The following is a 13,172-nucleotide window of genomic DNA, read 5'->3' on the forward strand; positions in this document are numbered from 1 at the left end:
CATGCAACATTGTTTTTCATTTTGACATGAAAAAAAAAACACCTTCAACCTTTACCTACTCTTACTTATAGTGGAATTTACAGTAAAAACATAGTTTTGGTTTCAAATGAACTCCTCTTAGCTATTATATAATAAAAGATGACAATAAGTCATGTTTAACTGCTGAAGAAACTTTGACATCAGTTCAAGTTAAATTTTGACTTTTTGAAACACCTAAATCGCCCCGCTCCAATAAAACAAAAAAATACAGTTGTGTTAATATGAAGCAAAGCACTGATTTGAGTAACTTATCTGGCAGTTTGTCACGCTCAGTCACCATTCCTACACAATGCTGACCTGTACTTTTACTAAACTGCTCTTCTAGTCTCTATCAGCAGGTAAAACTGTGGTATGATCAACATAAATGTCAGGAACAGAAGACAAAGCAGTTACAGTAAGTAATACCTCACATCTTCTATGTCCTCTCTGAGTACAACGCTTATCTGTTTCCTTTTGTCACAGCCTCCCCTCTTCTCCCCTCAAGGGTGCACACATGAAGGGAGAGTCCCATGCCACACACACCTCAGACCAGAACAAACACACCTCAGCAGGGTATGTGTGAGAGAACGGCAGACAACAAGTGAGAGAGACTACATCTGTCATTGACAACATGTCAAACCACCACTTTGAATTCATCTTAGGAGAAGTTGCAAGAGGCCCTTTTATGGCAGAAAGGAGAAAGAAACAGAGAGAAGCATGTGAAAACACACCACAGAGAAAGAAAGAGTGGAACTTGACTTGCTGTAAATGACATGAGGAGTGTGTGTGTGTTTGTCTCTGTGGGTGTGTGTGTGACATGTTCAGAGTACTTGCATTGCCTTCCTGCGCAGACTTAAAACTTCATGCATTCAGTAATTGCTAGTAAGTGATTCTCTGAAACCCAGAAGCTTAGTTCCTGTCAACAGTGGCCAGCGCAACACTGGGCTAAAAGTAGTTTAAATGCATAAAATCTAGTTTGTACATCAAAAATGTACATTACCATAATGGCATGCAATATTTATATTAGTTAAGAATTAGTTGATAAGTGTATTGAGTACACTGTAAAGTAACAGAGTTAGAGATCACAACATTTTACACTATTTCAGTCTTTCTACTCAAAAATGTCAAATTTTATTAAATGTTTTACTTGCCGTTTCTTTGTAATTCTTTGTGAAATTTCCTATCAATTTCTAAGTGGAACATGGGTTTAAAGCAAATGATATCTTTTTTTTTATTATTTTTAGAGGGAGAATTCCAGGTATATTATGAAACTAAAATATAAAATAAAAATTTTGCCACACCTGTTTCAATTGGGGTGAAACATAATTTCAAAAAGTGCATCAAAGATAACTGGTTCGTAGTCGACCTACAAACCTTCAAGGAATAGTTCACCTAAAAAAAAAAAAAATAGAATATTGTGTTAAAAACTGATTTTGCACATTCGTTTGATGTTTCACGGTCATTATGCTATATTAATGTAATTAACTGCCCTCTTACAGAAAGACTTGTGTGTAATTTGAATACTATTGAAATGAAAACATTCCTGGGCCATTGGCCAGACTGGCTGCTTTCCATTTGACTTCTTTCTTGTCTTATCCATGAATCACTTTGAAGTGCTGTCAGTATGTATCTGTGACTACAAGAGAATTGAAAGTACAACTGGCACTATCTTTTCCAGCGAACCCAAGAGGTCTAGAAAAGCAACATTCAATGATTATTTATCACACAGGACCAAGGCGACAGAAATCCTGCTCTGTCAGATCTTACATCCTTGGGTGCCTTTTAAGAGTAATCCAGTGGAAATTTAATTTCATTACTTCATTAATTACATTAGATTCAATTTGTTAATGTAAATATTAGTAAATGCATTGGCTATCATTAACTAACAATGAACCATACTTTTAAAGTATTTATTAATCTAGGTTAATGTTATTTTCTTTATCTATTTATTTATTTATTTATTAACATTTCAGTTTGTATAATTAACATGTTAACAAACAGATTTTTTTTCCCAAAATGCTTCCAAATTTCTTTTAGACAGTATTTGATTTGGCTTCAAGTAATATTTGCACATTTTGATACATGGAAACATCCTGATCCCCCTATTTGTGTATTTAAATATAGTTTCACTGTGATATCATAAATACCCCCAAAACAACCCCCCCCCCCCCCCCCCCCCCAAAAAAAAAGAAAAAAGATAAAAAAAGACAGAAACTGGCAGATCACATTACTAATACATGTGTGGGTGAGTGTCCAAAGGTCATGAGAGACTGAATAAACATGTAAATATTGCATGTAATATATCAACAGCCAGTTCAATGCTTCAATGCATTTTGCTTTTTCTTCTCCAGCTCTGACTCAAACCCAAGCATGATTAAAAGTCACAAGTGAATTCCAAATATGCACACAGTTGCACAGTAAAAAGCTGATGACACGTTAGACAGTGTGCCTCACTTCTAAATACATCAACTGAGATGCTGAGATAAAACCAGAATTTCACTGTAAATATTTCATATGGTCACACGTTCCTTGTCATGGATTTCAACTAAAATCTTCACTAGAAATGTTTCACACCTAATTTGCACCAAAAAGACCACAGGTTTACTTCCAGATAACTGTGCATGGATTGGCTGCCTAACCTGTTTTGTTCACGGCAACATTAAAAGGGTGGAATGACTGACAGGTAATCAACATAACTGACCTTTCTACTTTCTTTTTCATTTAGGTAGCACAAGAATTTGTTTCCTTCTGTGTAATCTGATCAGGTTTGTACAACTGGACGCACTAAAATGCACAAACAAAATCAAGAATTTTTGTGGCGTGCATCCTGGTGTATTCCAGTTTGATGTCTCACCTCTACAACTACAACTACAAATGTTTTTTTCTGTTTCTATTCTTCCACAGCATGCAAAACAACAAAGTACTTCAACAAGTGTGAGCGGGTACTTTCACAATCATATTTTCCTTGCCACTATGTAAAAAAAAAATAATAAACAACTTGCACTTTATAGAAGCACATTTGCTTAATTTAAATTTATTCCATTAACATTTTTTATATTATTTCATTTATCCAAATTTATTTTATTATTTAACTTCACTTTAATGTTCTTTTTTTTCATTTATTTATTTTTATTTGAAGTATTGCAAGTGGCACTTGATCAGCAGCACCTTCTGATTGTTGCATTTCATCCAAACTAGCATAAATCTCATTCAAAGTGGCCAAGATGACTGATCCTTTGACGACTGGATATGACTCCCAGACCAGGTATACACAAACAACTACAAAGATTCACATATGCCCCTCCTCCTTTTCCAGAGAAAGAGTTTTACCTTGTAACAAGACTTCCACATAACAGACATTTCTGTGTATCTGTGTACGCTTTTAATACAGCTGCCTTCATCGTTTTATGATTATGATGGTAGCGATATAGTGATCTGTGGTGTGACCATGAATTTTTTATAAATGGGCCATGAAACAATAAGCATGCCTGCATGACATTTGTTATTTTTAACATTTTTTTTAAAAGGTCTGGACATGCCCTGGTATGTCAAATGGGCAACAATGTTCTGTTTTTCTCACATCAGATTAGTCATCAACTTGTTCAAATGTTCATACACTCCTTTTGCCAATCAAATTCTCGTGACTAACTGGCACAACAGTCATGTCATGTTTCTCAATTGGCCGTGCCATTTACTATTTAGAATTGATTTTTTTAATGGACCTTGGAGAAAACATAGGGTTTTCTGACTGAAGTCTGTGTGTCACAACAGCAAAATAGGAAATAGCCTGCTCTTTTGAACAGGACAAAAAAAAAAAAAAAAAAAAAAAAGTAACTGATTGCAAGTATGACAGTACCAAACAAGCCATTTACAATTTTCAATTTCCATTTCTGTTTCGGGGCATCATCGCCTGTTTTTTAAGGAGCGCCAGTGCTCACGTCATGCACTAAACAGGAAAATATAGTTTTACCTACAATGTGCTAAAATGTTTTAGAAAACAGAAATTTTGTATGTATTTATTTATTTAAATTATCATTTAAAAAGCAACTTGTGTTTTGTATTTTTGTTTTTTTGCAGTTGAGTTTAATAGCCAGTGATCACAATGCACTTTGTCGAATGGAAAAGAGCAGGGCATTTTCCATCATATCTCAAAGTCATGAGAGTTTCAAGTGACGGAAGCGTGAGCAGATGTTGATGGAGTGAACTATAGCATATGATCTACGGAAAAACACGACTCATATTTAAACACATCAAGTGTTTATTTCTACTTTTAGCATTTTAGACAGACTTACAATAACCTACTTAGTAAGTGCCGTAGAGGAAAAGTGTCAGTCTAAAATAATACATTCAGACTCAAAGCAGCGCCTCTTGTGCCAAATCAAAGTTAATTTAGAGCAACTTCCTTAATTGATATTACAATCCTTATCAAATGAGTTTAATATTAAGTAAGAAAGTTGAACTCGGTCAACTTTGATTTGGCATGAGGGCGTTGCTTTGATTTCACCTCTGTCTGAATGTATAGGTTATGATGCTTCTAGTCAGGGCAATGCTGAATTCGGGTGGACTTGCAATTATCATTTAACTAGTTATTCTTTTCAACATTATTGTTGTTTAGATGTTCTTCTTTTGTGGTTCAGATTGATAGGCGTTATTCTGCAAACAAGCCCTGTCAGTACTATAGAATTGATTTCAGTTACACCTGAAAACAGAAACTGAATTCAATCTATAACTGCTGAAAAAGTACCACCTCAACACTGTGTTTGAATACATATGAGTAACCATAGGTGTGTGTAAGATCATTGTCTTTGACTGCTGGTTGTATAATCACTTTCATATTCTATGCATTGTATGTTGTATAATTACGTACATATTATATAATTAGGCTATATGCTAGTTGTTGCTCTTTGGTACATGAATATCAATGATCGATGTTATTTTTTTCTGGTCTAGGATCGGTTTCTTAAGAAATCCACCAGACAGCGTAGATCGTTGATAGCCTACACCACAAATTCAGTTCAGAGATTTAACTACTAGGCTTTCACATTTTTGGTGAATTAGCGCAATCTACAGGTCAAAGGATGGAATCGCTATGTAGGAAGGTTTTGGTTTAAAAAATAAATAAATAAATAAAAAATAAAATAAAAAGATTGTACAGTGGCGCCCTCTACTGACCAATAAATGTCATTACTTTTTGTAGGAAAAGTACCAGTAGGTGCGGTTATATTTGTTTGAATAATTATCATTCAAAATTATAATTTAAATATGGCCACAACAGACTTATTTTCAAAGTGTTGCTTAGAAAGGCACTACTGCTGTCCAAGTTTGAGTCATAGACTACACAGAACTATAGCAGACACTAGAAACAAACGTTTTGATAGTTGTCCAAAAGAATAAAACAAAAGAAAGATTTTACAGTAGCGTAAAGAGTAAATAATATTACTGAGAGACAGTAGCTGAATAGTCAAGGTCAAGGTCACATTTATTTATAGAGCACGTTTCTAATAGGTCTACAGCTAGTGTATCCCAAAGTTCTGAACAAGAAAAGTAATAACAACAAAATAACTTGAATTTTTGTAAAGTGTGCCAATTTTTGTAAAACTTTTTTTTTCTTCTTTATTACTTTTGTTAAATTTAAGGTCCAGCTATAATATTTCGATTTGAATACAGTTTATATCATGTCAGACAAATTTATTTTCAGGTAAAGTATGCCATCCCTGATTTATCAAAAATTATCCTGCACCTCAATTAAAAACACATCATTTACTAACACATACTATTATGCAAACATATCAACAACAAATGTAGGCTAACAAACCCAAAAAACATATATGCTATGGGTGAAATTCATCAGTTCACTTAATTCATGTGTAAAATTCAAAACAACTGGTAGAACATGTTGTGTTGACATTAAATGATCAGAATATTTAGAAAGATTTAGAATAGATGAGAATTAACTCTACAGCATATAAATAAAAATGTAACTATAACACAAGCAAAAACAAATAGGCTAAGCTAACAAAAATGTATTAAGAGGAGCATTTAAAATGGCAACTAACTTTTTTAAAATGTATTCTTTGCATTTGATTCCCTGCAGTATCAAACAAAATAGCACGTCACAATAAAAATTGTTTACATTTAGTGAGCAACCTTAAATTACATATAAAAACTTATGAATTAAAGAAATGGTGTCCCTTTAGGCTAATTAAAGACCATTGTTATGCTCTGACATTGTATTGAGAACAGTAGGCTACAATCAAGTTTAAGCGGCCCACTTTACCTGAATTTACCCAACATAAAATATAACAAAACTATAATATAATCAGTATTTAGTATCTCCTCCTGAATCAGACGTTAGTGTGATAAAATAGCTAAATATTTATACAATGAACCGACATTGTAGGCTAATGTTACAGATCGGTTATCTGAGCTTCACTGAACTGAACCAAGCCCTCTGTTCATACATTATCGCCCGTTCGATGTCTTTATTGCGTCTGTGTTTACCTTTCAGTCATATAATCCATGCTGGAGGTGGTAATAGGCTTTTTTCCCGAACTAGAGTGAAAAAAATACAGACGCCAAACTTGCTATTTCGGCACTGACAACACCGAACTAGCCTTCTATGATCCAGTATAAGCGTGAATTTACACATATGCTTTATTCAGATTTAGCTTAGAGTATGGATTTTGAAAATCAGCGGAAAACTTTTTTTCAGTGTTTCTTTCGCCAATGAATCGGTCGCGAAGACCAATAATAATAATAAGGCTAATAATAATAATAATAAACGAATTGTTTTCGAACTGTGGACACATGGTGAAAATTAAATAACATTATTGAAACACTTAATTTATTTAGGCTGTTATTTGGTGCCACAACTTGATCAGTTGACAGAATTGAAGAAAATAGTTAATAGAACTGGTCGAATGAATGATTCATTCACACATAACCTGCACAAATGGTCGCGGATCGAATAAGTGAATGAATCTAATTCCAAAGATTCGATTCACTTGGACGAGTCAATAACCCTAACACTAATGAAGTAGAGTCTTGCTGTGTTTCATAACCTAGACTAGAGAACTGCCTATCTTGGATAACATTTATGGAAATCATGTGCGCGCGCAGACGCTAAATTCGAGCGCGCCTATACAAAAACACTCGGTAGGTGGCTCACTAGCTTTGACATGCACAGCCAGAGCATCTGTTCGTGAGAGAGCGTAAGGTTTGACTGTGTACTAGAGAGCAGTAGGTTCTTCAACGTCCCTCGACATCGTAATAAACTTTTACTAAAGTCATTCGCGTGGTTCTGCAGTGATCGTTCAGAAGTTTTGCCATGGCGAAAAAGAGTTTTTCCACCAAAAAATCTTTGAGGAATTTGTTTTCTAAAAGTGAAGCAAATCTCAAAGAGTCCGTGGAGAAAGATGACAGCAGCAAAGCAACGCTCAAATTATTTAAATGGAAGTCAAAGAAATCGGACAGTTTACAGGAGAGCCTAAAGGCTGCAAGGTAAAACCAATTCATTCTGTTTGCCTTTTTAACTAATACTGAATGATCCATGCTTATTTTTGTCCATGGATCTGTCAGACAGTCTAAAACCAATATCTGTCATCTGTATTGGTTTAAACAATATGGAATGTACAAACCACAAGCTAAATAAAATGAACCCTGTTCTAGCTGAGAGTTAGTCCATGGGTGTAATAGACTATGTCCCAGACATATCCTAAAGGTACCCAAATAGACCATGTACCAGGCACTTGTCCCTTTGCTTTAAAGTAAAGTAAAATAAAATAAAATAAAAAATCACGAGAGCAATTTACATGTTTGTTACTGTGATTTAACTTTTTTTATTTGGAGCCTATATTTATCTTAATGTTCTGGAGTTAATTGGGACAAAGTGTTGTCTTACAGCCACATTACATTTCTAATCCAGTAGCTACTGAAGCTAAAGAATTTTTTTAGTAGTATATAATAATATAATATATAATATTTATAGTAGTTAATAGGGTATTTTATAATATGCCTATATTATGGCCTAAATGATTATTCTGTTAACTTTTTGACATGTATTACTCCACTCACAAAGGGATGGCAGGTCAAAGCGAGAAGTAGAATGTGGTTTTGTCTGAAAAAGTAGAGCTTATTCTGAAAGGTACAGTTATTTTGAAAGCTACATTATGGCTCCAAAAAGTTTTCTCTCACTTTCATGCAGGAGAGGGAAATTAAATATACTAAATGGATCCAAAGTGATTAGGGAACGCTTTGATTGAGATGAGGAATCAGTTGCTCCACTCCCAGTGTTGTCAGGGCCGCGGCTACTTTAACAGTGTTGCCACTGGTTGTTTTTTATGTCTACGGATTGAAACAACCCCAATAACGTTATATTTAGCCCCTGGAATGCGAATTTTACCATGGGAACCCTGCCAAAAAAACAACAAAAAAAGTGTATTTACCCCCCGAGAAGAAATAAACTAACTAAATGTTTAGCTTTTGTTCAAAATGTAAGTTTACCAATACTAACTAATTGTTTAAACAGCTACTATGTAAAAGCAATGTCAGATTTGATATTGTGTTTTTGGGCTCCATGTGCATGGCTGTGATTACCTGTACTCGGCCTGTCGCGTTGCACCTACATTGTGATTTTAATACATTTTTGAGAGCAGTAGTATTTAAAGTCCCCATGAAATCAAAATTGAATTTTTTTTGTTTTTTAATATGAATATATTAGCCTTAAGGTTATCTATAAATTAGTGTGCTCCAAAACAATGACAAATTCGCATTTAGAAGATATAAGCATTCAAAATTTACAGTCTCTAACAACAATATGGATCAACAATTTTGATGACATTTCCCTGCACATCAGCTTCTCATCACATTGTCTGTCCATTAAAAAAGAAAAAAAAAACTTTCTGTCTAATCAAATGCTCTCTAGAATCCTAAGTGTCCCGCATCTGTTTAATAAGCTTCTTGAGTCACAAGATAAATGTCCTGTCGTAATTCTAAATCATAAAATTAACTTTTTATCAAGAAATACCACAGTTGATCCGTATTCTTTTTTTTCAATAGGTCAACTGAGATGAGAACACATTGAAAATCTTACAAAAAACATTAAGTGAATTCATTGTGATAAGAGCACATTCATGATCTTTACCAACATTACTTTCATTGTGGGGAAAATTGGGAAAAGTGAAGGAAAAATTGTAAGGACTAAGTGACTGGCTAAAAGGGAATAAGGCCTAAAGGGAAGTCTCACAAGCTGCTACAAGCATCAACATTTAAAAAACATTGGGGGCTTATTTGGGACACTTAACTGCGAGTTTAAATGGTATACATGTACCTTAAAAACATTGCAGACTTGTTATGTGGTGGACTTTGGTGTTAGTCTTGGCTCTGTCCACCCCGTTCTGTTTGAATATGCTCATCAGCTTCACCTACTAGTCAGATGGTGAATGTGCTCGGAAAGAGGTCAGTAGTTACAGTGTTGCTTTATGGTCCCTTTTAGTCATATAAGTGTAACTCATAGTCATTTAAGGAATAATTGATGACGGGCTGTTGAATTATTAGAAAAATAATGCACAGGTGGTGATGCGGCCACGGCGCAAAGCGAAGTTTCTGTTACACCTCGTGTGCATTATTTTTCTAATAATTCAACAGCCCGGAATCAATTATTCCTAATTATTCATACTATGGTTACGCAAGACATCGATCAGATGATATATTTAAAGAGATTTGTCCGGTTTTTGTTCTAAAATTGCTATTGTTTTTATTGTTGCTAAATTGCTACACCCGAGGTGTAACAGAAACTCCGCTTCACGTCATGGCCGCATCACCACCTCAGGTGTGCATTATTTTCCTAATAATTCAATGGCCCGTCATCTATTATTTCTTACGTAATGATTATAATTGTTCCATAATTTCAAGGGTGGTAGAACGTTGGTGATTTATAGGCTGCAGAGCTGACAAATCTACAAATCATGCAGCCAATGATGGTGACACCAGATATTTGTTTCGGCTGTGAATGTAGGTTAATGGGTGAGTTGAGTTTAATCATGTTTAATGATCAGTCACTTTAATTCTACCCAAAAGGACCCAATATTGTGTGAAGAGCATGTTTGTTTGGATGTATGGATTTGCACATTCACACAGCCCAACCCTCAGTTAAAACCCCCAACAACCAGCTTTTGTACTTGAATATCATAGATTATTTGTACGGCCACAAAAGCTCCTCCCTCAGGTGAGCAACCTGCTGTAATCTTATAAAAACACCCTGACATGTGACTGTTTTTCAGAACCTGTCTGTTGTAGACAGGATCTGTCCCCTGTGTTTGCTTGGCAAAATACGTTGTGATGCTTATTCAAACACTGTTTGCCATGTGTCTCCATTCCCAAATAAACTGTGACTCAAAGGCAAACAAACTGTGTACTCACAGTGACGTCTTTGACAGGAGTACATTTAAAATCCTCAATCCTGTTGCTTGTGTAGACAGACTTAGTGTAGTTTATAATTGTCTTGGATAGTAGACTTGATAGTAACATTGTGTAGTCTGTGCTATATGGGTCAACACAAAGATCTCACAAAGTGTTTGTAAGTTGAGAATCCAACTGCAGATATCACTTGCAACCAGAGTGAAACACTTCTGAGTGGCCCATGAGAAGATTTACACTTTGCTGGAAGTCTTTGTCATAGCACACAATTTTGTTTGACAATATAAGAGTGTTTTTTTATTTATTTATAAGTATAAATCAGTGTGTGTGTGTGTGTGTGTAAATATATATATAATGGTATAGAAGTTTATGAAAATAATTATACAAAAACTGTTATAAAGATATTTACTTTTTTATTTATTACTAACTAGTAGTTTCTAATTATTAGTTTTATTTATTACTAATTACTAGTTTCCTGTGCTCTGAAATAAATTTAAGGTATCAAAATCTATTTCTTGCCTCATTACTTAAATGAATATAATTCTGCTTGATAACAAAGCATTTTTTTCTTTTGAGTTAGTTTCCTGTGCTACCAGCAAATTATATGGTTATACCTAAAAGAACTGGCTACACTGCATGCTTAATGTCTTCCATCACACAGAGCGAAACTCATACTTTTGGCTGTTCTCCCCTCTGGGGAGAAGCTTGATCAAAAAACCAAGGTAGTGAAGAGTGAAAGTTTCAGCTTGTTTAAAGAGTATAAATGTTTTTTACAGTTACAGGTTAAACAAATATCAATTCAGTGATTATGCTCGGGTTTAGTTTTAAATGTGCATGTTTATGCATCTTCGAACCAACACATTTTCAGAGTCATGTGCCTGAGGGTATTTAAGAGTGGGTTTGGAATGTGAAGCAGGATATTTAGCAAAAGACCCTGCAATCTTTAGGCCTCAGACAACTCCCTTCTGATTGCTCTCACGCTCTGTTTAGGTTCCAGGATCATCACTGCATGTATATGCATGCAAATGAAAAAGTTTGAAGTTGTAGAATCAGTCTCAGCTGTCTATATGATATTTTTTTGAAGGATTCTACCACATAACTCAAAGCATAAGTTACTTCAATTCATCAGTCATTCAAGTTACTCAAGTAACAGTTGCTCTTTGTTTAAAATAGGTTTATGTGAATGACAACTATGTGATTCACTTTCAAAAAATGTGATTGCTTCCTTCATGACAGGGACTTTTGGATGCACCTGTTCCACCTTGATATTTTTAGTTTAAAGCTGGTTAAATCAGAGCTGAGATATGAATTGCATCTCTTTTTGTAAGACTGTGTAATGCCACACAATTAGGCCATTGTGTTCATTAAGAACTAGAGCTATTAGAGCTATGATGCATTGATGCCTGCATTCCTGACTGCAAGACTGTATTCACTCTGATTTGCACCCACTTTACTTAAGTTATTTTAGTTGGTGCTGTACAATGGGCCACACTGGGTGTGTTTGTGTTAGTAAGTGCATTTGTTTTAGTGAGCCCTGTGTTTCCACATCTTTTTGTCTGAAAGCATTCAGCTGCCTGGTTTCCACTTAAAGTATGTTTTTTTAAGAAAATGAATAACCTATTTACCCATTGTATTTGGATGAGTTTAGGAAAGAGATAATTTAATGTTCCTCGTCATTTTCACTGGCTGACTTGAGCGTTGGCGCCACATAACAAACTCAAGGCCACTTTTTTTTTGTTTGCTCTCATTGCTCTCTGTGCATTTATCTGAATTTTAAACCAAATCCTCAATCAGCAGATCTCTAACTGAATGTCGTCTTCCACAGAACTGAATCTGGGACGTTGGGAGCTGGCGACAGTGAAACCCAGGATGATGAGAGGTGGACTAAACGCAAGACATCTCTCTTTGGCACTGTCCTCAGGTCAAAGGTCAGAGAGTACCACACTTGTACTTCAGTATACATACATGTGTATGGCTATGCAATACCTAGGACAAAATTACAGTAAACATTTATCCTTTTTAGATTTTAGAGTTAATTTGCAAAACCTTTCAATATATGTTAGTAACAGATTTGCAATGTAAAAAAGAGGTAAAATATTACTAATATTTAAACACAGCTTGAAAATTGAGGCACAGCCAATAGGGTCCAGTATGTATGCAAAATAATAATAATAAACAATACATTTATTACCAAGGAAGGAGTCAAGGTTTGGCTGGTTAGCATGGCCCCATTACCCCCTGCTGGTAAATGTTCTAACTGCACCATCTTTTTCAATTTCTGCTAAAACTTCAATTTGATTATCAAATTAATAGCAATTTAGCATACAATATTTGCAAATGAATCCTATATTAAAACTGGATGCTTTTAAGTGCATTCTGATCCCAAATGTCAGTTATACCTGTTTCAGAATTGTTAATTACTACAGTCCATCTCATGTATTTACATCCGTATTTTAACATTTAAATTAATTAATTAATAAACAGTTATTTATTGATGAGGATGTAATGAAGGAATGATTTAAGGTTTTATTAAAATGTGTGACTGTATCTATCTATAAAATCTATTACTTGTAACTATTGCTTCTTGATTCATTGACAAGATGGAGCTGTTAGGGTATGTTTATAGGTCAGTATTAAAAGTGGATCATCTGTAATCTGGCTTGCAAGTAATTTTGAAGAGTACTTTTTAAGAGTACTTTTTAAAACAGTATTAAGTTTATGTACTGTATGTATTCCAT

General features: G+C 34.7%; 1 protein-coding gene across 1 annotated transcript in view; it reads left to right on the forward strand.

Annotated features, from left to right (window-relative positions):
- Positions 1-7,179: 7,179 nt before the first annotated feature.
- The window catches only part of LOC109045393 (serine-rich adhesin for platelets-like), a 36,614-nt gene continuing 30,621 nt past the window's right edge, over positions 7,180-13,172 (forward strand). The window contains exons 1-2 of the mRNA XM_042777147.1: positions 7,180-7,518; positions 12,260-12,362. Coding sequence (XP_042633081.1) covers positions 7,346-7,518; positions 12,260-12,362 — 276 coding nt within the window. The 5' untranslated portion in view covers positions 7,180-7,345. The remainder of the gene's footprint in view (positions 7,519-12,259; positions 12,363-13,172) is intronic.

The sequence above is a fragment of the Cyprinus carpio genome, chromosome A19, assembly GCF_018340385.1.
Source record: "Cyprinus carpio isolate SPL01 chromosome A19, ASM1834038v1, whole genome shotgun sequence".
NCBI classification, from domain to species: Eukaryota; Metazoa; Chordata; class Actinopteri; order Cypriniformes; family Cyprinidae; genus Cyprinus; species Cyprinus carpio.